The sequence below is a fragment of the Amphiura filiformis genome, unplaced genomic scaffold (genome assembly GCF_039555335.1).
Source record: "Amphiura filiformis unplaced genomic scaffold, Afil_fr2py scaffold_21, whole genome shotgun sequence".
NCBI lineage: Eukaryota > Metazoa > Echinodermata > Ophiuroidea > Amphilepidida > Amphiuridae > Amphiura > Amphiura filiformis.
The window spans coordinates 370,772-394,609 of record NW_027305485.1 but is presented as its reverse complement, the minus strand read 5'-3'; the positions used below and the strand labels follow the sequence as shown (position 1 = coordinate 394,609).

The following is a 23,838-nucleotide window of genomic DNA, read 5'->3' as shown; positions in this document are numbered from 1 at the left end:
CATCATAAGTGCTGAATTGTAGCATACAAGAATCAAAACACCATTTTCATACAGATATTTAAATATAATAATTGCGTATAAATATTGCTTTGTTTTTACAGAGTGAAGTCTTCCCCCATCTTTTGTTGAGGTGTTTAGTTAGAAAATCCTGCATTGACTGTACACATCGACTGCTCAGTATCAGAAGTTGGTAAGTGCAATAGCTGCCATGTGTAGATGAGTACAATATACTGTGTATTTGCCAAATAATCACAGGGCAGCTATTGCACTTACCCATAGCTGGCACTGAGCTGTCGACATGTTACATAACATAAAATGTGTAACGTGATGATATATATGAGGCAATCCAATATGATGGTCTTCCCATAGCATTATGCACATGGCTATAGAGAGCTTTGTGCCACCTAGTGTTAACCTCTTTGAAGAAATCGCATCTTACAATTTTTTTGCTCAAATTCATACATTTATGAGCATTTCTTACAATATAATATCAAATTTGTGTGCATTGTTTCATGCATAATACATAATAATTTGTTACACTCTTTTCGACAATTTATTGAAATATATATATATAGTTAAAAATATACAAATTGCTATTTTGCACCAAACTGACACAAAATTTTGCTTCACACAACATGCAGTGATTACATTAACATTATTTGTTACAGTTTTTTTTAATTTTAGTCATATACAATGGAAAGAAAATAAATTCTGCTCTAGTGGAAGCCATTTTAAGTTAAATTCAAACAAGCCTCGTTCGTACCACTTTTGGTGTGAACGGGAACTTTGTCATGTAGTATGAGCCCAATCGGCATTGTAACTTTTGGTTTTTAAGAGCAATTTTGGGACACTTTGACCTCTGACATATCGGGCAAATCGCTGTAATTATTATTCATTCATTTATTATTGTAATAATGTTATCATTAACAATATTGTAAATAATTAATTTATGAAATAATCATGTTTTTTAAACAATTTTTTTTTATTCCAGAAAAACATTTAAAATAACATTTTGTATGCACAAAAAATAATTTTCCCGATAGGTCAGAGGGCAAAGTGTCCCAAAACTGCAAAAACTGTCCCACAATGCATTGCAAATTTCAATGCCAATTTGGCTTATTGTGCATCATACTCAAACCATGGAAGCAACAGACATGTCTTATTACTTCCATGCTCAAACTTAATCCTGAAGCAAAGAGAGGCTTTTCCAGTTAAAATCCATACACCCCCTATGGAAAACATGACCTTAATCTTCCACACAGGGGGTGCAGATTTCATATTGAGTCACTCATTTAGGTAACTCAATGTGAAAATCGCACTGTCTGTGACTGTGTAGAAGATTCAAGTCATATTTCCCATCCAGGGTGTATGGATTTTAACTGGAATAGCCCAATGAAGGAGGCATGTTTGACAAATAGCTGCCTAGAGTCAACGAAATAGCTGCTTTCTGTTGCTCAGCTGCATTGACAGAAACTATCAAATTTGTAAAAACCTGGTGAGGTTTCAAAACCATGCATGTGGATAGTATACAAGGTGGTTGCTGGTTTTGTTTACATACAAACTTAATAAGACACTGCAATTTCTATTTACAAGCTCGACTATAGCTAAAATCATTTGCTATGAAGCAAAGATATATTGTACAAGATGTGCATATGCAATGACAAAATGCATTATAATTCATCCTCATTTCTGTATTCATTCTCACCATGTTTTATGTTGGCGAGTTTGCTTTGCAGCAGAATTAAATGCTTTAATACGATAGAAAATCATGAAACGAATCATCTTTACTCCATATAACATAATTACAGGCCTATCTGTTTGACAAGCTTGATTTTGTTTATTTTCATCATCTCTCCTATTTCATCTTTTTATACTTTTTACAAATATGAAAATACTGGCGGCATGGTAGTGTTTAGGTTGCCTACTTTATGCCATCCGTCGTCTCCTATATTAACCTCATTGGTCATTGGATCTTTTCCTGTACAATAAAGGCCTTCTCATACATTATATAAAAATCGCTGACAAAATTTCAAGCATTATTACAAAAACAATCATCTCGATTTACTTTTTAATAGCCTGTAATTGTTGGGCAGGAAAACCTCTTATGTACTTGTTGCCCTTAAACATGTTAAAAACAATACTGCCAAGAGGTTACATAGGAGGTTTTGCTTTAAACATGTTCAGGGGCCAGTGACAATTATAGGAGGTTTTTCCTGCCCAACGACGCTGTGTGATTTGCATTGACAGCGTATCCAGAATCTGACTACATGTACCCCAGCAGGGCTTAAATGCTCGAAATGTGTCAAAAATATGCTGATTTTGCATTTTTCAGAAAACATGGGGTACACGCGCACCCTCCACACACCCTGGATATGCCCGTTTACGAGTGTATACATTTTCCCACTTGTAAAGAATCCTTGTAAATATTACGGGATCGGTCATTATTTACACCAAAGGGGAATGGAGGAATTTCAAATATTTTCAAAATAGAAATTATGTCCCCATTCAAGAATTACAAAAAATATCAGGTTCCCCTGATTATCAAATAAAATATTCCCCCTTATTTCCAGGAAAAAATTGCATTCCACCATTCTCACTGGCGTAAATAATGACTGCTCCCTAATCATCATTTTCATTTTGGTGCTTAATCATACCAACATGAATCTCCCGTCAGTCACATCAGCTAACTCAAGACATAGACCATTCTATGCTCAAGAGAAATATTCCCACTAATGGTCCCATGTCCCTTTGTATACACTCTAAAATGGGCTGTTCCAGTTGAAATCCATATACCCCAATGGCAAATATGACCTTAATCTTCTACACATGGAGTGTGAATTTCAAATGGGGTTACCTGAATCATAGACCATTATGGCCTATGCCTGAATGGGTGACTCCATTTGAAATCTACAACCCCTGTGTGGGAGATTAAGTTCATTTTTTCCACAGGGAGTGTATGGATTTCGACTAGAACAGCCCAAATGTAAATCACTAAGCTTTAACAAAAATTACATACATTAAGACATGATAACAAGGCAATCTTTCACTTAAAAACTGAATGCACATATGAGACCCTACATGCCTTTTAAAATTTGTTCTTACATAAATTATACATCTTGCATTTATGTTACATGCGCCTGCTTGAATCGGATGGGTCGTAAGCATCCAAGTATAATACGTTTCAAACGAACACCGAATCAAGATGGCAGTGTTCTCTTCCACTGGTGTCCTCAATTCAAATGGACCTAATGGGCTATTAATAACTATAGAGGCCGTCAACGTTTTTCTAAGCGTGTCTCATGACAATAGTGTTTGTAAACATGATTCATACCCACAAGCTCCTCATTCACTTGCTTGATATGATTGACCTCTATAGATTAACTGACTTCTAGTATTGCTCTATACCTAATGCACCTGTTGTTCATGCCCTGAAACTGTGAACAGAATTACTAGTACCCACATACCCACCAGATGACCACTGTGACGTCACACTGACAGCCTCTATTATGTTTTTTGCTTAAATCACTCCAAAGAAGCTTTTTATTACATCTCAAAGAGGTTGCTTGTTACCCACAGTTGCTGTATCCAAGCAACGATCATTTCGCCAGCTTTATTGCAAAAATTGTAAGAACACATTCAAAAGACAAAAACATCTCAAAATGCAGACAGTTGAAGATCATTCAATCAACTCATTACATTGCCACAGAAACAGACTACTGATCAATTCATCATTGGCCTATTACGGTTAAAAACCATACACCCCCCTTTGGAAGACATGACCTTAATCTCCCACACAGGGAGTGCAAATTTCAAATGGGGTTACCTGAACGAGTGACTCCATTTGAAATCTACACCCCTTGTGTGGAAGATGAAGGTAATGTCTTCCATAGAGGGTGTATGGATTTTAACTTGACTAGCCCATTCCACAGTTACCTACTACATGATATGTTATACACAGAAATATGGAAGTCCTTTGTTTTATGTAAAAAAAAATAACACTGCAACCATGCAATGTCTCCCTTTCAAGGTCAAAGTTCATTCCATCTTTATCTGGAACTCTGCACTTTACATTCATTGGAAAGCAATACAAACTCTCTTTGCACAAAGGTGTGTATAGGTTCATTTTCTTGTGCACCATTTTCTTACAATTTTCAGTTTTAAAGCCATATTGTAACATTTGTATAAGAAATGGATTCTTTGTCTACCAAATGTTAGTTTCACTCACAGAAATGCCCCCTTTTAATTTTGAGCTAAACAAAATGAGGCAAAACAAAGAAAGTCGCTATTTTATTCCAGCACCCATGCATGTCACTCCGTCTATGGTGACCGAGAGGTCGGTCCTATTAATGTATTATGACCATCTCATACGTACGTACAGTGTTATAAACATCGCGTATGCATTCAACTAATATTTTGATCATAAGAATAATACAACGACAGGACACATTTTTTAAAAATCAAAACCCAAGGCCTTAATTTTTGCAGGGTATGTTAGTTTATTCAAGTACACTTCAATTGTGTAAAATTCTAAATTGTGACAATTATATCGTTATGAATTTGGCAGATGGCCGAATCCGGATTCGGCTTTTGGTAAATTTATTTTACGCATGCATTACTTTTGAATTTGAGAATAAGGGATCAATGCTGTACACAATAGAGGGCAGCATATCAATTTCTTAACGGAGATCAGATGATAACAGCATAGGAAGTATTCAAAAGAGGGCGGCATACTGGGTTAGCTAACGGTGACTCGCAGTACGGTCAAAGACGATAACGTTAAAAAAATCGATATGCTGCCCTCTATAGGTAAAGCATTGATCCCTTGTTCTCTAATTCAAAAGTAATGCATGCCTAAAATGTATTTACCAAAAGCCGAATCCGGATTCGGCCGTCTGCCGAATTCATAACGATATAATTGCGTCCTCCTCTGCAAATGTTACAATATGGCTTTAATTCCTCAGGAAGAGATTTATAACTCACTCACATCAAGAGGAGAATTAGCCACATTCTGCTACATTTCAAAAATATATTATATTCTCTTCCACCAAAATCACAAAGTAATGAAAAATAAAAATGACAATTGCCCAAACTTATCAAAATATCTGGAAAGCTAATTTCTTATACGAAAAAAAAAAAGTTAATTGAAATAAGGTGAAAAATAGAATATAATGCAACACGCACAAAAAAGAGTTTGTTTCCCGTAGTCTGTTAACATTTTGGGATTATTTTAAAGCAATTGAACCATATCTGGTTTTTATTTGAAAAATCCATAAAATTTTTGTGTTCATTGATGATTTCGGCCACCTACAGGAAACAGAACTTTTTTTGCCTAATACACTTCATAAATTGTAAAACAAATTGTTACCAGCTTTGTATACACCAATTCTAAATATTTCAGTTGGCAGAAAGATCTCGTCTACTATTGTTGCAAAAACTGTATTGTATAAATTTCACAGGCTTGCATGTACGCCATTGAAAAGTTGAAGCGCATACCTCACAACTCAAAAATTCTTTTCCCCATGTGACTGTTCCAGTTTAGTTCTTAGGGTGTGCATATTACTACCCTGTCTCAAGCCGAGACTGCCTTATGTTCGAAACAAGTGCAAATTTGTTGATTATGCCTAATGTTCTTCACGCACAAACGTATGAGGCACACATTCACGCTTAACTGCCACACAAAAATGCTGAAGGTCCATTTATTTTGGTCCCAATGAATGACAATCCAAAAAGGTGGGTCCCCTCATAACTTTTATGGAGTATTATGAAGTTTTCGAGTCTTCAAAATGCGAATCAAAGAAAGAATAAAACTGCTTACTTTTTGGTCAAATGCTTTTTAAAGCACAATCATAAACAGTTATCTTGGCAATCTGATTGGATTATCCATGTATCTGAGCCATGTTATATCTCACTTTCAATATGCGCATAGTCGCACACTACGCGTACGCAAGAATATTTTACAATTTTCACATTGGGATATAATGCCAAAGCAAATCATTAATTTGTATTTCTTCATTTATTGTGTTTTGACAATCAACTTCCACAACCGTCACCATATAAATTACTACTGAAACATACATCATAAGCCTCAAAACTAAAGTCCTGTCTTTTGTTTTCGATGCATTACTACTAAACCTGGAAAGACAGGATTATTAACTACTGTTAATTAGGATTACCAAAACGTTTCAACATTGTCCATCACTACACCCCATTTTTTACTCATCGTTCAGCTGACTATTATCCAATGCCCCAATTAAGAATTGCACTAACATTGAATATATTCAAATTAACCCCATGAGAACTACCTGCCTATTGGCCTAAAAGAAGTTTTCATTATCAATTGGCCCAATCAGCAACATTGTTCAGAATAATTTCACCATGCAAAAAAATTGGGGTGAATTATTTGCAAAGCTCCATTCTGATTGGTGATTAAAGTGAAGATATCATGTAATTGACCAATAAGAGGCAATTTTAGATCGGCAGGTAGTGTTCAGGGGGTTAAGTTTACTTCACAAATTTGCATAAATGTATTCCAGCAGATTACATTGATGTAAACTGAGCTCAAAAAGAAACTTATAATTTTCTTGTGAATCACAAGGTCATATCTTAAAATACTGTCAATCAAAATGAACCAAAATTACACAAAGGATTACTTTAATACTCTACTCAAAACACATGTCAGTAACCAAACAGTTGTCCAACTGACACAACAGCAAAATGCACTGTCATGGGACAGCTTCCTGGACTTCCTCCACTTTCATAGCCCAACATTTGGCACCCAGCACAAAAAATCTGTGAGAATGCACACAAGATCCTTGCTCTGATGATAAAACGGTGCTGCTTTCTGCTTTTCATACACTTTTTTCATGAAACATGGCTGGGCTGTGAATGTGGTCCAGGAAGCTGTTCCATGTCAGTGCATTTTGTTGTTATGTCAGTTGGATAACTGTTTGGTTACTGACATGTGTTAAGAGTAGAGCATTGAAGTAAACCTGTGTGTAATTTTGGTAGAATTTGATTGACAGGATTTCAAGATATGACCTTGTGAAAAATTATAAGTTTCTTTTTGAGCTCAGTTTATATACAAATTCAAACTTCTTTATAGTAGTAAATAGTGCATGGGCAGTTTTGTAGAATTGAAAGAATGTACAAAATAAAAGAATAACAAAAAATTATTTTCCTTTCCTTATTTAAGGTCATTGAGGTTTCTAAATCACAAATTTTGTTGACAATGTTTTACAAAACTACAAACAAAAATTGAATATTAATGCATTTTTTTCATAATCCCTCAATCAAAAAATCCGTAAATATTTGTTTTTGATTTCATTAATTTTTTTAAAGAGTCTGATGCTGATTTATAAGCATAACGGTTCTGTTAAAACAAATTTTATTTGCGCAGATATATTGGAGGTTACACACATAATTTTCATCATTTTTTTATCAGAGGTCTTCATCTTTCAACCTCTAGCACCCGACCATAACTGATATGACAAGCATGAATAAATAAACACATAAAATATACAAATCACTTGTTCTTGATTCGCCCATTCCCTTTTCACCGTTCTTTCTTGTCCTCAAATTGCAGGCTACCGTTGAATGACTCGGATATGTGTGGTGGGAGATTGTGATTCAGAACTTCTGGCCTCTTGCTGGTTTCTTCTGATGGTGGTTTTGTGCGTCGTCTGCCGGGAAGGAATAAAGCTGCAATGGCCAGTATGTGCAGGAACCAATACAGTGAACTGAAAATGATAATGATAAGAGCGTACATTCAGTACATTTTCTTTTAAAAAACAACCGAAGAAGACGAATGCTTCCCATTCTGGCTGTACAGGGGTTCAAATTCGCAATCAATTACAGGAACCTGTGTCGGTTCTCGCAAAGGGCTTTTGCGAGAACCTTTGGTTCGCGTGAACGTTGTAGTGCAGGGCAATATATTCAAAACTTGTATTCATCTACATGTATTGCTATGGTAGTTAATCCTGTTACATTATCACTTCTGCAGCGAATACAACCAAAGGAGACGCTTTCTTTACTACGCTAGTGAGGTCACATCTATTATTTAGAGGATAAACAATAGGAATTTTTATTTTGAGTAGTGGATGCCGGCGCAGCCGGTATCCACTACGATAAAAAAATATTGGACCTGCCTGTCGTCTATCATAGGTAGAGGATAGGCAAAATAAAAATTCCTATCGTTTATTCTCATTCTTAGTCACTTAAATATTATTTTAATAACTGTAAACTATTTTTTAAAGCAAAAATTAAGTTACCGTCATAAAAACTCCCTTTTTTTAAAATTTGAACAAAACTTGTTTACAACTACACATCTTTTGTTGCGTGTACTGTTAGCGCGTGCGAGTATTCTGCACTGCGTCTACGCATACAACGCGATACATATGCGCACCTCTATGAGCGTGTTACGCGTTATCAACACGCATGATGATGTAGGGGTCGTCTACGGCCTGATAGACGACACCCGAAATCATGCGATTGTCCAATCAGATTATGTGTCTACGTAATAGACCACTCCCACTGACTAAGAATATGGGATGGTCAAGTAATATAAACATTGACCTCAACTTCAAAAGTCGATTTCTAATGACGACCTGGAGCAACTTTTGTTCGCAGGTTAAAACTGTTAAATCAACAATAAATTGATGAAATTGCCTTACTTGAAATATTTAATACATGGATCCCATCTCAAGAATGTGAATGGTGCAATGAAATATGCAAGACAGAGGTGGGTGCACGCCCATGTGAGGACATCGTAGAATCTGCTGAGGCCTACCGATGACTGGAAGTGGTGTCTTAAATTAATGCGAACCTGTAATCACAACACAAAGAAAATATACAATCAAGGTTAAAAAGGATATACAATACAAGCATTGGGCTATTACATTAAAATCCACATGCCCCCTGTGGAAGATTTTGGAAATATCTTCCACAGGGGGAGTATGAATTTCAAATGGAATGAGCACATTAGGAAACTCCATTTGAATTTCATACACCCTCTTGAGAATGATTCAACCTGAATCTTCCACAAAGAGAGGATGAGTTTCAAATAGAGCTGCTAATGTGTTTATTCCATTTGAAATTCATACTCCCCCTGTGGAAGATATTACCAAAATCTTTCACAGGGGTTGTGGATTTTAAATGGAATAGCCCAGTATTGCAATACTCCTGGCTCTAAAAGTCAGGAAATAACACAAATCCTAACTAGAAACGTCGCGGTTTTCGACGCAAGGCGTCGACTGGGATGCCTCCACCATGGGGCGATTTAAATTTATTATAACAGTTATTAAATCCTTGGATACCACCAATACATGAGGGTACCCATAATGCAGCATTGACCCAAGTTTGGTTGCATTAGGAATTAAACTGTTCATACTTTGACCTCAGATGACCCCAAAATGACCTTCCAAAAATGTTGACTGTACCCACCAAGTTTCATGCCCATATGATAGTTTGTACCAATTTGACCTCAGATGACCCTGAATGACCTCCGATGACTCCGAAATGACCTTCCAAAAATTTGGCCCTGAATGTTTACTGTACCCACCAAGTTCCATGCCCATACGAGTTTTTACTAATTTGACCTCAGATGACCCCTGGGTGACCCCAGATGACCCCAAAATGACTTTCAAAAAATTTGGCTCTAAATGTTGACTGTACCCACCAAGTTTCATGCCCATAGGATTTGAACTGTTCATATGAGACCAAATTTACAAGTTGACCTCAAATGACCTTTGACCTCAGTATATGACCTTCAAACCCACCCAAAAAAAAGTGTCCAGGGTTTCTGACCATGACCCACCTATCCTGAAAATCTGAAGTAAATCCGCCCATCCATGCCCGAGATACAGCATCCGGACGGAAGTACGGAAGCACGGAAGGAAGCACGGAAGCACGGACATTGCAAAAACAGTATGCCTCGCGGTGGAGGCATAAAATACATAAACATACACACACAGAAGGAATTCGCCGGTGAAGTGTTACGTGTAATCCGATTATCACTATGTCAACTGGACCACGCTTTTTTGTTCTGCACCACGATCAAATTGATCGCAACACAAAGTCTATGGCATGTACTACCAATTCCAAAAGGTGCATGATCCAGTTACCAGGGAGTTATGTAATCACTTCGCTGGCGAATGCACTATCACAATAACCCCCTAACACATGTGCATAAAAAGAATTCCAGCATAGGCTCAGAAACGATCACATCCAATCACAGAATTAAAACTAGAGAACCTGGACTCAATTGCCATGTTGATACCCGCATGATAATTGGGGGTATTCGGTTTCGCTTGGGATGGGCTCGAGGCAATTATTGTCATGTGAGCATGACATTACATACTAGACGCATTTGATAGATGCACTTGATGGGACCTAAGCACACTACCTTCAGATGAGATGCTGATTGTTTTCATTTTTTCCCGACACCGTTGCCATGGGCCTGAATATCCCCAATTTTCCCCCATAGCTGACAGCGCTACTGTACGCCAGTGGCAGTATAGGGAGTCTGTGTTCTCTGGATTTAATATTATGCATCCTATGAATCTCCTCTTACCTTCTTTGCAGCCGTCACAAATAATGAAGCTGATAAGAATGTGATGAAATAACCCATATAGAAGCCATGCCACACAGCAGATAAGACAAACGTTATTAACTGTTTCTGAAATGGTACTCTGTCGTAGCAGACGTGTCTAAGCCACGTGGAACCCGTTACGTTCCAGTTGTCCACTAGGACCTTCAAGCTTGTAGCCGTCTGAAACGAGAATGAAATATCAAGTTTACTGTTTGATTGCTGAAGGACTGGAGCTAATATATGACTCAAGATATTAGTAAATATACAACTCTCAATTTTATGATTCTTAAATTGTAGTCTTTAAATTTGTTCATATTTTGGCTTCATTCGTTTATTTTGCAAAACAAGATTTGTTTGAGTTGTATTTATACTATCATGCTGGGCCTTACTACTATTTTGTGCAATCAGTTTCCATATTGAATTATTTGTATTTGACATTAAATGAATTATTTAGTTTGTATTTGGTGCAATCAATAGTTTTGAATAATATTAATGTTTTATAGCTATGCTGGTTCATAGGTTGATTTTTGTAGTGTTTTATCTTTTAAGTAGTTTTAATGCTTATTGGGTCCCCCATATTATTTGATCCTTTATTCTATTTGCTTTGCCTATGTATGTAGTATTAATAGTATTTTAAACATGTTGTAAAGTTACATTGTAATTTGATTTATTTTGTAAGCATTGTATTTATCTAAATTTGCAATATTATTGTGTATTTGAATGTATGTAGTATTTTTAAAACCTTAATAATTATGTTATGTAAATGTTGTATTGATCCCTGGGCCTCAAGGAAGAACAGATGATTAATTGGGTTTTCAACTGATTGAGTGTCCCAGGTTAAAGAAGAAATAAAATAAAACAAACAAACAAAAGTAAATCTTTCCTTATCCTTGCAAAATATTCTGATTCACCTGTGTTCAAATTATTTTTTTTACCTTGGGGTGCACTTTTGCACCCCATTTTGGAAAGTTTTAGTGCAATTCATCTGATGCAGAGCAATTTCAAGTGCAGTCTCAGAACAATGAAAATAAATTTAAAATTTTGAAGGACACTAACATTTAACATATCGAGAGGTCAGTGACACAAAGACGTATATAACTCCATTTTTTGCAAAAAATTTCAGAAACATGAGCACTTTCCAATAGACACAGAAAAGTAACTCCATTTAGCACCCCATTGAAATCAATGACCAGTGAAACATAGACTTAACTAAATATGTCAATGTGGATCATTATCTTTAAACTCATTTTTTCTCAGAATGGCCAAAATGGAGTTTGGCTTTGTGTCACTGACCTCTCGATATCCCCCTCCCCAGAAAAAAATCATATAAGCACCACTGATTGTATTTCAATCAGGGTTCTCAGCATTACACAAAAACAAAATTCCCTGATTTTTCCTGATATTTCCCTGACAAATTTTTAAAATTCCATGAAAAAAATTTCCACTTTACCAGCATTGTGAAAATGTGGACTTTCACCGTTGACTTTGCACAGCGTCATCATCCCTATATCTTTGTGTCAAAAATTGCCGTGATAGTACGGCGAATCCTCTCGTTTTTCAATAGCTACGCATGGCGATTTTGTTTGAGATAGGCCGAGCGACTCAGGCTAAGCATAGTACGACTATCATATGAGATACCGCCAAGTTCTATTCTACACGTTATATACGATTTGCGCATGCTCTAGTATCCCATATGGTGTTGCTATTACAAGGAAATTTGATTTGTTTTCAGGTAAACCCAGGTTTTGTTTTTAAATACACTAACTTGAAATTAAATACACTAATTAGCGGCCATTGCTGTTTGCTCTGGATACATTTTTACTGCATTTTTGGCGTAACAATTTTTAAATCGTAAGTTAAAATTGTGATATATTTAATTTTGAGAATTACAATTATATAAAGGAACACATTTAGCCCATTCACCTAAAATCCAGGTGCTTGTATTATAATATTCGATCACACGTGTATATCACAATGCATAGGGCCTATGTAAACTTTCTTTATCTATGTCAATAATAGAATATTGATTTCACCAACGGAGTATGGACCTGTATGACAAAATATTTATAACATAGGGTGTTGATGCTGTGCACTGTATCAGTCGAAAAAATTCATTCAAATTCCCTGAGTTTTCCCCAATTTGGCTGTTTTTTCTTTAATTCCCTGAGTTTTCCCTGGTTGGAAAATGGATTTTCATTTTGCCTGATTTCTTTGAGTGGCTAAATGAGAAACCAAGCCTGGTATAAGAAGCGAGTCTTATTTTGCACTTTAAAAAGTTGTGTCTCACCTCAAAATTCCATATTCTGATATTTGTGACGCCATCCCATTTTGGTTTGCCATGTTTATCGTAACCATTAAATCCAATACCGGCGGCATTGTTGATTGCGTCCGCTGAAATGTCAAGTGTAAACAGAATTAGTGGTGGTCTTATTTTTATGAATCAACAAATACGGGACTGCATTGTATCTTATGTATTTCAAAGGAGAAGAAAGAATCATGTATCAAAACTTTATGACCTTGCATAAACATTCTGACCTTGTTTGCCAGTGGTATAATTAAATCCCTGGTATAAATGCAGGGTTTAGAGTCAAGAAGATTGTTCTTTCACTTGCTTGAAGAGTAAAATATTGCCAATGCTTTATGTATATGGTATAAAAATGCTTACATGTAGGAATGCTTTTTCAGATCAAAGATTATACCGTAAAAACTCGATCATAGTTAGCATATGTGCAACATGAAGAGCCACATCCACAAAAGTATACAGGGTTTTGAGCAAATCATCGATACACATATTTATATACAAATAAGTAAACCTGCAAATGTGTGCCTCAACCCCATTAGCTCAGTTGGTAAAGCACCAGACTTTGGTACAATTTCATGTTTTCAAAAGCGCTCAATAGTAAGCATATATGCTAACTATTTTTTACGGTACATCTTGAATGTGCTTTTTGAAAGACCATGTTCACAGATGATATACCCTCAATGCCAAGTGCCCCCAGCTAGGTTCTTTTTACATCATAAAAATGTGTAAAGAAATAGAAATACTTACCCCAGACCCAAGCGAAAAAATATTTTGACTTGGCCACTTCAATGGACACCATCAAGAATCCAATCTTGTACAAAAATGACCCGTTGTTAATGAAGTCATCATCTGCAAGGAACAAGGAATACAACAGATTTAGTTTCACTGATACCAACTAACACTTGTTGAAAATAATACATCAAATCTTGGGAATCTACAACCAAAAATGCACGACCTGGACTTAAATGAAGTATCAACCACTTTTTACTAAGTAAACAGTATTGTAAGACTTCAATCTGACTTTATCAAGCTCAATTTTCAGTTTATCATTAATTTGATTTTACAAAAGATCACAGAACAAAAATCATAATCACTCATTGTAATATATATACCAAATTGTGTGCCCTTTTACATGTTATACTTGATATTTACTACCTTCTGAAGTTTCACATATTTGTGGACATACACTCCCCCCACACACACACCTCATATACCTCCCCATACCCCACCTACACAGACACACCAACAAAAACATGATTATAATAGAAAACACAACAAGACCCTAAAAACTAAAGATAGGACATTTAAGTGATCACATGTTTAAATGTTGCCGTTGAATGAATCAACAGAACTTGGGCTCCTTTGCCTTGGGGTAAATTTCATGAGCAAATACAGAGCTCCCTCCTCTGAAATCCCAATGAGAATAAAGTTTCTGTGCCCTTATTTGCTGGTGATAATTTTACGGGAAGGTACTGTTAGGTTGTGCCTAAAATTCCACTTATGTCAAGTGACCCCATAGTGCCATTAGGCAAACCTTTACGGTATTCTGTTTTTACTATCATGTACATTTTGACACTCATGGCATTGGTAAGTTTGTATCATGGTATACCATAAATAGGTCCTAGTACATATAACATAAATTTATGTTATCATTACACCTCATAAATATTCATGAGCAAATCATGCCACTTAATTGGTTAGTCGCAAATGACAAAGCCTATTTCCCTGTGCGATAGTTTTCCTATCTAGATATCAACATCATCCCCAAAATCAAAAGTTTGGTGTAATAAAACAAATACTACATGGTTTATATCAGGGAAACAGGGCAACTATTTTTCCCTCGGTACTGACTATGAGTCTATCCCACACCCTCCGGATTTAGGGTGATACAAATGTAGGCCCAAAGCCAGTACCTCGGGAAACATAGTTCGCATTATTTCCCCTCTAAGGCCAAAAAAAGATAGTTTGCTTGTCCTCCACAACTTTTTCAGAATTGGGTCGGTCGGTCCCAAATAGTTGTGAATTGGGATATTTCTCTAATGTATACCACTTCATTCGTGTTTTTAAAACAGTTTAGAAGTGTGTAGAAACTGTAAAAAAAAAATTTCAGGATGTCAAAAATGTTGAAAGTAAAAGAAAACTTTTTCTGGAATTTCCAAAATTAGGGTCAGTATTCATTTGTACAGTAAAACAAAAAAAAACACCTTTTTTCCAGATTTTCCAGATTAGGGTCGGTCGGTGGAGGACAAGCAAACAATCTTTTTTTTTTTTTTTTTTGGCCTAACCATATAATATTTGTACACTGTCAAATTCAGGTAGGATTTTAGGAACTTCCTGTCCAACACTAACAAAAGGCCATCAAAATTTGCATGCGAAATGAATTGACCTACTTTGTGTACATAGTTTGGTGACTTCCTTTAGAGGGTGTAAACCACAGTCTTGGTCATGTTGGGTCATGTTGGTGGGGTAAAGGTCATGACTCATGACAACACTGCTCTGCTGATAGGCCTATATATTTTTAGGGTTATATAACATTTCAATGTTTTTAAATAAATATACAGTGGAACCTCCTTAACACAATTGTCAGGGCTTTGGATTTCAGTTTGTGTCAACAGGATTTTGTATTATCGGGTGTTAATAATGGATAAATTATATGTGACGGACTTGAAAACCATTTTGTTTCATCAGGAATTTGGTGTCAACAGATTTCATGTCAATGAGTTTCCACTGTAGTTTCAAACTTGTGTAAGGTGCAAATTATCAATATCACAATCCTATTTTGGACAGCCTGTATGAACTAATGCCCTGCGGGACGAGATTTTTTCCACCACAGTCCTGCCATTCTCCAAATAAGACCAATGTGGTCCGACCCATCTTGAACAATTTGGAATTTTCGCGCCCAATCCGAACCTATTTGATTTTTTGGCACACCTGACCGGCAGATCCACACTTGTGCTAGCCTCATCCCAAGTTGTGCTTGCCTTTTCCAGATCAAATGTAAATTGAAAACTAAGAATGATGAATTATGCATGCCATATATTACATGCACTCCCACTCAGGTTAGCGAACACAGTTTTCTCACTCAGTTCTCGCATCACGGATGGACACATCTGTACTATTGTTTATTTAATATTACATTAGTATTTATAGAAAAAATATTAAATTTGTGCACATGGTGGAACATTCAACTACGCTTGTTACTCCGCGACTAATCATGCTAACTACACGTGCGTACAACGCTCCTCTACGCGTCCATATTAGTGAGGCTATCTGCGTACAACTGCTTACTACGCACAGCCACGCAAAGAGTATGTTCCACGATGTACACAAATTTGATAATTTTTCTATAGTATATTTTGTTTTTGCTGATCCCAACCCAAACTGAAAGATTACTCACCCTCGACCTGGCCCAACCCATCTATTTATTCCCGATTCGCTCCAACGCATAGATTTTTAAATTTTTTTAATCTAATCCACTTTCAAGTTGGTCCAGGGTATTTTGGAATTTTCAGGTTGCACCGCAGGGCATTAATATGAAGAGGTTGTGCAAGTTCAATTTATCTTCTTCAATTCAGGACTAGATGTTCGCCAATCATCAAAACTCCCTTATTATCTATAGCTTTGACAAATGAGTGAATGTTCTTAGTCATCCAGTAGTTTCAAACAAGAGTTTTGGAATTAAATCTAATACTGGAACTTACTTTTTGCAACTATTGCGACGTTGCGTCTGGAACCACCAGACTTCATCAGGCAACTGACCTGTTGGACTTGTCACGTAATAGACGGCTAGGTATGGCTAGGCGTGAAGAACCACTTCAAATCCTTTGGAATCTCAACATCCTTCAAACCAGTTACTTGTGAATGTGAAGGACAAGCAACCGAAGGACAAACGCTCAAACTTAGTGTACGGGGTTGTGTGCGGTGATACCGATTGCTCTGCGGCTTATGTTGGAGAAACCAAACAGGCGTTAAAAACCCGCATTGGTCAACATAGGAGACCAAGTACCAACGAAGCGCAAAACTCCGCTGTTTACCTCCATTTAAAGGACACTGGACACTCAATTAAGAACGAGGAAGTCGTTATTCTTGATAAGGAGGAACAATGGCATAGGAGAGGCATAAAAGAAGCCATTTGGGAACGCATTGAGCAACCGTCACTGAACAAGAAAAGGGGACTCCGCTTCAATTTATCTCATGCATAGGACCGGGCCATCGGGTCGATACATACCCGTCTATCACGTGACCAGTCCAACGGGTCAGTTGCCAGATGAAGTCTGGTGGTTCCAGACGCAACGTCGCAATAGTTGCAAAAAGTAAGTTCCAGTATTAGATTTAATTCCAAAACTCTATCTATAGCTTTGCACATTGGGCTATTCCAGTTAAAATCTACACTACCCCTGTGGAAGATTTTGGAAATATCTTCCACAGGGGGAGTATGAATTTCAAATGTAATTGTTCAGAGTTAATCATTTTGAAACCCATACTCCCCCTGTATTATGCCTTAACTTATATCTTCTACAACTGGAGTGAGTATTTCAAATAGAAGTTACCCAATGGTCTATTCTATTTGAAACTTATACTCCCTCTGTGGCAGACTTCAGCTAAATCTTCCACAGGGGTAGCGTGGATTGTATATGGAATAGCCCATTGCAACTGCAAAGTGAATTCCCCAAGATGATGAGATCACTGGTTGCATGTATCTGTTCCCACGATACCCGCATAAAGTCGGGAAATTATGATTAGAGATATGTCTACATGTAAATCAGATTGTCAGCTTTAAAATGATATATCATTAAGGGGGTACTACACCCCCGTCCAATTTTGTGCCTATTTTTGCATTTTTCTCAAATATAATAGCACATTGGTGACAAGTAAGATATGTATATTATAGGGGCAAGGACTACAACTACTGCACTGGAAATTTTATTTCAATATAGACAACGGTTATGGAGTTACAGTCAAAAATGAGGGAAAACCAATATTTGATCAATAAATCAATAACTACTTGCCTTGAGTTGCTGAATTTTCAGTGCAGTAGTTGTAGTCCTTGCCCCTATAACATACATATCTTACTTGTCACCAATGCGCTATAATCTTTGAGAAAAATGCAAATATAAGCACAAAATTGGCCAGGGGTGTAGTACCCCCTTAAGATCACTCAATATATTGTCCTTCAAAAATACATCTTCAACATCTTCAGCTTCAAATTTCCTTTGGCTTCTAGTGATTTTTGTTATGTTTATTAGACTGTATCTGAAACCAAGCCTTGGTGACTTTTTCCGGGTTTTGTGGAAGCAGGTCTCATATGAAAGCAATGAGTGTATCCCACAAGTGTATAACATAGTGAACTACGCACGACTCAATCCCGACCTACCTACCCTAATTTTTTTTTATGTTACGCCAATCAAACAATAAATGGAGACCTGAGTGCAAGAGCCGTAAGTCCATTTTGGCACCCTCAACATGTATACACTAAAGTTGCGTATAGTTTCAGTACAGTTTGGTAATGTTTTATACATGTTCAGGGGCCAAAACAAATCTTTCACAACCTTTCATGATGCTTTCACCCTGGAACATGTATTAAACATTATAAAACCCTAAGAAACTATACGTAACTTTAGTGTATACATCTTGAGGGGCCAAGTGGACTTACGGTCTTCTTGCGCTCAGGTCTTCCAATTTTTTTTTAGGCCTAAGCAGCCTGTTGATGAGGTCAGAGCTCCTGTGAAATAGGCACAACCATTGACTTGATGCCTGGCACGTACAGTCCGTACACCTATGTCCAAGAATTAAATATACCAACAGTACATTTTATACGGTACATGAAATAAATCACCAAAAACCATTCACACCTGTAACAGAACCAAAGAGTGGCTTAAGTGCGTCACTAAATTAATACTAGGTCCCACATTAGGCAAAAATTTTTTTTTTTTTTTATTATTTTTTTTTTTTTTTTTTTTTTTTTTTTTTTTTTTTTTTTTGATTTGATTTTTTGTATGGCATCGATGGGACACCGTATAAAACTGTGGTTAGTATAAATTAAAGAAAGAAAATGCAATGAACAGTATAACATGCAGAACCATCTCAAGAGTTAAACCAGTAAAGTGCTGTGTGTTTTGACTTATTTACCGGTCTTCAAATTGTCAGTTTCAAGTGCAATGTCTAAAAAAAAATTTTTTTTTAAATCCGACCTACCGACCCAACTGTTTCATAAGCCTCTATGGACAAACAAACAATTTTTTTTTTGGCCTTAGTGATATATGGAATAAAACAGGCCTATTACTTACCAACATTTCCCCAGATAGGAAATCTAGGTACTACTAGCATGAGTACCAGTGCTGACATAACAGTAAACAACAACTTCCCAGTGACAGCACGCTGCAAAAGAGTAGAAATATTATAAAATTGTAGCAAACCCATAGAGATTATACCCAAAGAGTGCCAACTCAAAATTGGCCTTGTGTGTAACGCTATGGTGAATCTCCCATTTGGAGAGCAAATAGTGTTTTTTTGTCAAGAATCCAAAATCAAACGATAATTTGCACCTTTAAGTTTGGTCGTTTTCATTGTATTAATTTTAATCCATACCCCCTATTGAAGACATGATCTGTAATCTCCCACACAGGATTGTCAATTTCAAATGGAGTCACGCATTCAGGTAACCCCATTTGAAATTCACACTATCTGTGTGGAAGAGTGAACCAGGCTGGGAAATAAGTGGGGCCAGGGGCCATTTAGCCCCTTGAAAATAGCCCCTGGTTCCCTGTAAAACCCTGTGAACCAGGGGCTATTTTTTTCATGTCATCCATTTTAACTGGAATAGCCTAATAATGTGCTTACTCACCACTGATGATGGTTCCTTGTACACCATGACCTCCTCTCCTTTCTCATTCTTCACACTGTGCATAAAATTAGTTCCGTCAATGAACTCTGTGTAATGTGTAAAGTAACACACAGGCCCAACCAGCAGACCGGGTACATTGAATATGAAGCTGTAGAACTCCAGGGGATTTGGCACTTTCCTGTATGAAAAGTATAAAATACATCATCAATATTTATGTGTTTGATTTCCATTTTTATTTCTTCCCTTTATACTGATTTCTTTCCTTTATACTTACCGTAACCACTTGGGTATTATGCCCACCCCCTCTGTTTATACATTGATTTTTTTTTTAAGTAGAGTGTCAATTAAAAGGGCATCTCGTGATCCACAGCCTCATCCCCACTTTTCTCAAAAAAAGTTGAGATTTTTATACCACTGGAACCTCTGGCTACATAATGTTTATGTACCAAAAATTTCTTGCAGATTAATTCGTTTAGCAAAAATATTGTCAAATTTTAATTTATACCAGAACAAAATTACAACAGTGGCCTATGGAGCAGCGTAATACACATATCATGCATAACTTGCAAACGCAAAATCAGAATCAACTGAAATTTTGGGAATAAGCTTTTTTTGTGGATATCTACTGAAAATGTCATAAAAAGTGGATGCTAGGATCACAAAATCCTCCTTTAAAAGCTAGCATTGTAACTTAAATTAATACAGAAAGTTTGAAAATGTCACTTATCAGCTTTTACATATGAAATCAGGCAATCTATCATTAACAAAACAAAATCACAATATTTCCCATCTGACCATTTTTCTTGACAACTAGTTTCTACTCTCCTCTAAAACGCACTCCGTTCTAACAGCCTCCATTTGAGACCCCATACATATGTTGAGTGCCTCACTCAATCCCTACAGAAACACCTGCATGCTTGCTATATATAATGTAACAACAACCTGTGGTTTTAATCACCAGTAGTAGTACTTCATGGTAAATATGTAATCTACTGGCTCACTCAAATTTTAAGACTGTGTATGGCAAATAAATCATGAAAAGAATATATGCAACATTGTTATAGACATTCCCCTTGTGATATAAAGTATATATACCATATTAATTCCAATAAGCGCCCAGGGCGCTTAACAAAGTCATTTTGGGTGGGCGCTTATTTTTTACCTCGTTTACCTAATTTTTTCGTAAAGGGCGTTTTTTAGAGACAAATTTATGTATGTAGAGACGTTTTAATAGCTTTTCTGATGCAGAAAATGTTTTGCAAGTTTATGCAGGACTTGTAGTCCTGCAGCTATTTCACTGTATCGATATCTATCTGTAATTTCAACATGAATGGTACCCTTTAGCAAATTGAAAATACCCTGGGTGGGCGCTTATTGGGGCATGGGCGCTTATTGGAATGAATAAAGTATATGCAAATTCATGCACATTTTTATCAGTGTGCTGAGGCTTTTATGGGTTTGAACTTTTTTATATAGTGCACTGTGTTGAGACAAGTTGATTTAATTTTTTTTGTTAAATTTTTAAGTCAAGCATTATCAAGATATTCACAGCTGAAATCAGGAAATCTCCAGGTGCCGCACAGGGAGAGCGGATTTGATTTTTTTCTATGTAAGTAAACATTTTATTCACTAAACTTTCCAGTATCACATTAATTCATATCTGTAATTAGAAAGCAATTTCAAAAATGTTGATTTTATCTGAATTGGCAAAATATTCCGCTTACAAGGTTTCCATAGTTACGTAAAGAAAAGAAATAATATATGAACACAATTATTTCTCTCAATCTAATGTACATGTATAATCTGTATAATACTTAAATTTGTACTTTACTAAATAAATCAAATCAAAAATTTCTTATTAATCCTTTCAATCAAAAAATTCCAATTTGTATATGTATTTATCAACACAAGTATACATGTATATATGTGATGCGATCAAGCAAAATCAGTTGGAACTCGGAAATATTGATTTTGAGATATAGCCAAACAAAGGAAATAATTCCTTTTGTTTCCTCTTGTTTTGGAAACTCTTTAATTGCTAATATCTTTTAAACTGGTTGTTCAATTTCAATGGGGTTTTCTGCAAAATACAGCTTTGTAAATGCTTTTTACTATCCTATAAGAAACTGAAAATTTAATATTTTCCGAGTTCCGACTGATTTTGCTTGATCGCATCACATATGTGACGTGTCATGTCAAAAGGAGACACTTTTGGGCAGGATCGTAATTGGAGAAATAGCCAAAAATCTGCCCGGGGTGATTTTTTTCACAATTTGGGTTTGTTTGAATTTGTGATGTTATTAATGTTGAAAATATTGTCTGATAGTTTCAGACCGGAATATAACTGGCATCTTGTATTTTTTGAGATATTTTTCAAGGTAATTCCTACTCTCAACATTGTCAATAATATTTTTAAAGGCCGATATCTCAATTTCCAATTTTATAATACCATAACTTCCGAACTAAATATCTTCGCTTAGGAATGTCCGATTTCATTGGGGAAAACAGTGTTATGGAGCGAAATATCTATATAATTAAGATATGTAAAAACCTCAAAATTGATAACCTGCCCAAAAGTGTCTCCTTTTGACATGACACGTCACATATGTCCATGTATTTACATGGACTGAAGATTTACATGGTGCATGGCAATTTGCATTATACTTCTTTTCTTACTTGGCAGTGGGGGGGCAATATGTTGCAGGCCTTGCCAATTTTGTCCTGATCAAAGTATAGTTCCCAGATTATTTACAGCAGAGTGAAACCATAAAATAAATTGATCCAATTACTAGTTCTTTTAAATATATTGCGACCCCACACCACATACGCATGCAGTTCCACGACGACAACACACAAGCGCTCCACAGAGTACTGCGTCATACACTGTGTACAAATCAACTGATTTGAAATGTAATTTCATATTCCGAATCAATTATAGGACAATTATCAGATAATTTAATGTACACTTGCTTATTTGACATTGATTAGTTTATATGGTCAAGAAAATTTAATATATTGGGAAATTTAATCTTCTATCATGGATGTAATGACGATATAAAATAAGTTTTTGAAATCAAGACAAATCCTGAAAAATGGATTTTGGCACAATTTTGTGTGCATTTGTTCTGGAACAAATGAGGTGTATTGTGCATGCTTAGAAGCTTTATTTATTTCTCAATTGTGAATTAGAGCATGTTTAAATTGACAGATTCATGCCTGGGTGCAGTAGTGAGATATGTCAGCCAATAAATATGATCATTCATTGATAATAAGAACCCTGGAAACCAGTTTGGATTATTTGATGATATATATCTTTTTTTTAAATGGATACTGGGTACATAAAATTGGAGACAAAAATGGAAAAGAAATTTGTCATACCCAACTTACTTATAACCAGGGACAGGCGATTTGCGCGGAAAAAATTGCAAATTGCGCGGAATTGCGCGGAACTCTTTTTTCAGTGCAAATCATGTATCCCTGCCCATAGGAAAAAAAAATAGCTAATTGCGGGAATTGCGCGAAAAAAGTTCCGCAGAAATCGCCTGTCCCTGCTTATAAACTATATTTTAAGCTTTGAAATGCCTGTCATCAAATTAAAGGTCCGTAACCCGATCGACAGCATCATCCCCGATTTTTTTTTCATTGTTGATGAGGTTTTGGTATCACATAATAGATACTATTTTTCTCATTACTATCCTGAAATTTGACGCTCCAAGTCGATGTATTTCGGAGAAATCATGAATCACAGCGGTTTTTACAGGTATACCAGTTTGTAAACAATGGTAAATACTTTGGATTTCTGGGAGTGAATTATGAACGAAATATCAGTCACCGCAACAGCTACTTTGGTGTCGCGTCATACACATTCTGTGAAAAAAGCGAACCACACTAACTGCTGAGGAGACGGTGCGCCGTATATAGTTATGAAAACGGCAACAGTAAGTGTGGTGTGCTAAATAGCTCAATTGACTAGCGCGTTCGTTTTTTACCCGAGAGGTACCCGGTTCAAAACCCGGTCTCGGAAGGTTTTTTTTTCCTCTCCATTTTACCCAAACTTTTTTATATTCATTTGAAATGTACATATTGCAAGGGGAAATATATTTTGTT

At 36.3% G+C, this 23,838-nt stretch overlaps 1 protein-coding gene across 1 annotated transcript in view; it reads right to left on the bottom strand.

Moving 5' to 3' along the window:
* Nucleotides 1-129: 129 nt before the first annotated feature.
* Nucleotides 130-23,838, bottom strand: part of LOC140143344 (lysophospholipid acyltransferase 1-like) — a 43,430-nt gene continuing 19,721 nt past the window's right edge. The window contains exons 6-12 of the mRNA XM_072165200.1: nucleotides 19,732-19,909; nucleotides 19,175-19,265; nucleotides 13,635-13,736; nucleotides 12,873-12,976; nucleotides 10,568-10,765; nucleotides 8,670-8,821; nucleotides 130-7,736 (exon numbers count right to left, since the gene is read on the bottom strand). Coding sequence (XP_072021301.1) covers nucleotides 7,553-7,736; nucleotides 8,670-8,821; nucleotides 10,568-10,765; nucleotides 12,873-12,976; nucleotides 13,635-13,736; nucleotides 19,175-19,265; nucleotides 19,732-19,909 — 1,009 coding nt within the window. The 3' untranslated portion in view covers nucleotides 130-7,552. The remainder of the gene's footprint in view (nucleotides 7,737-8,669; nucleotides 8,822-10,567; nucleotides 10,766-12,872; nucleotides 12,977-13,634; nucleotides 13,737-19,174; nucleotides 19,266-19,731; nucleotides 19,910-23,838) is intronic.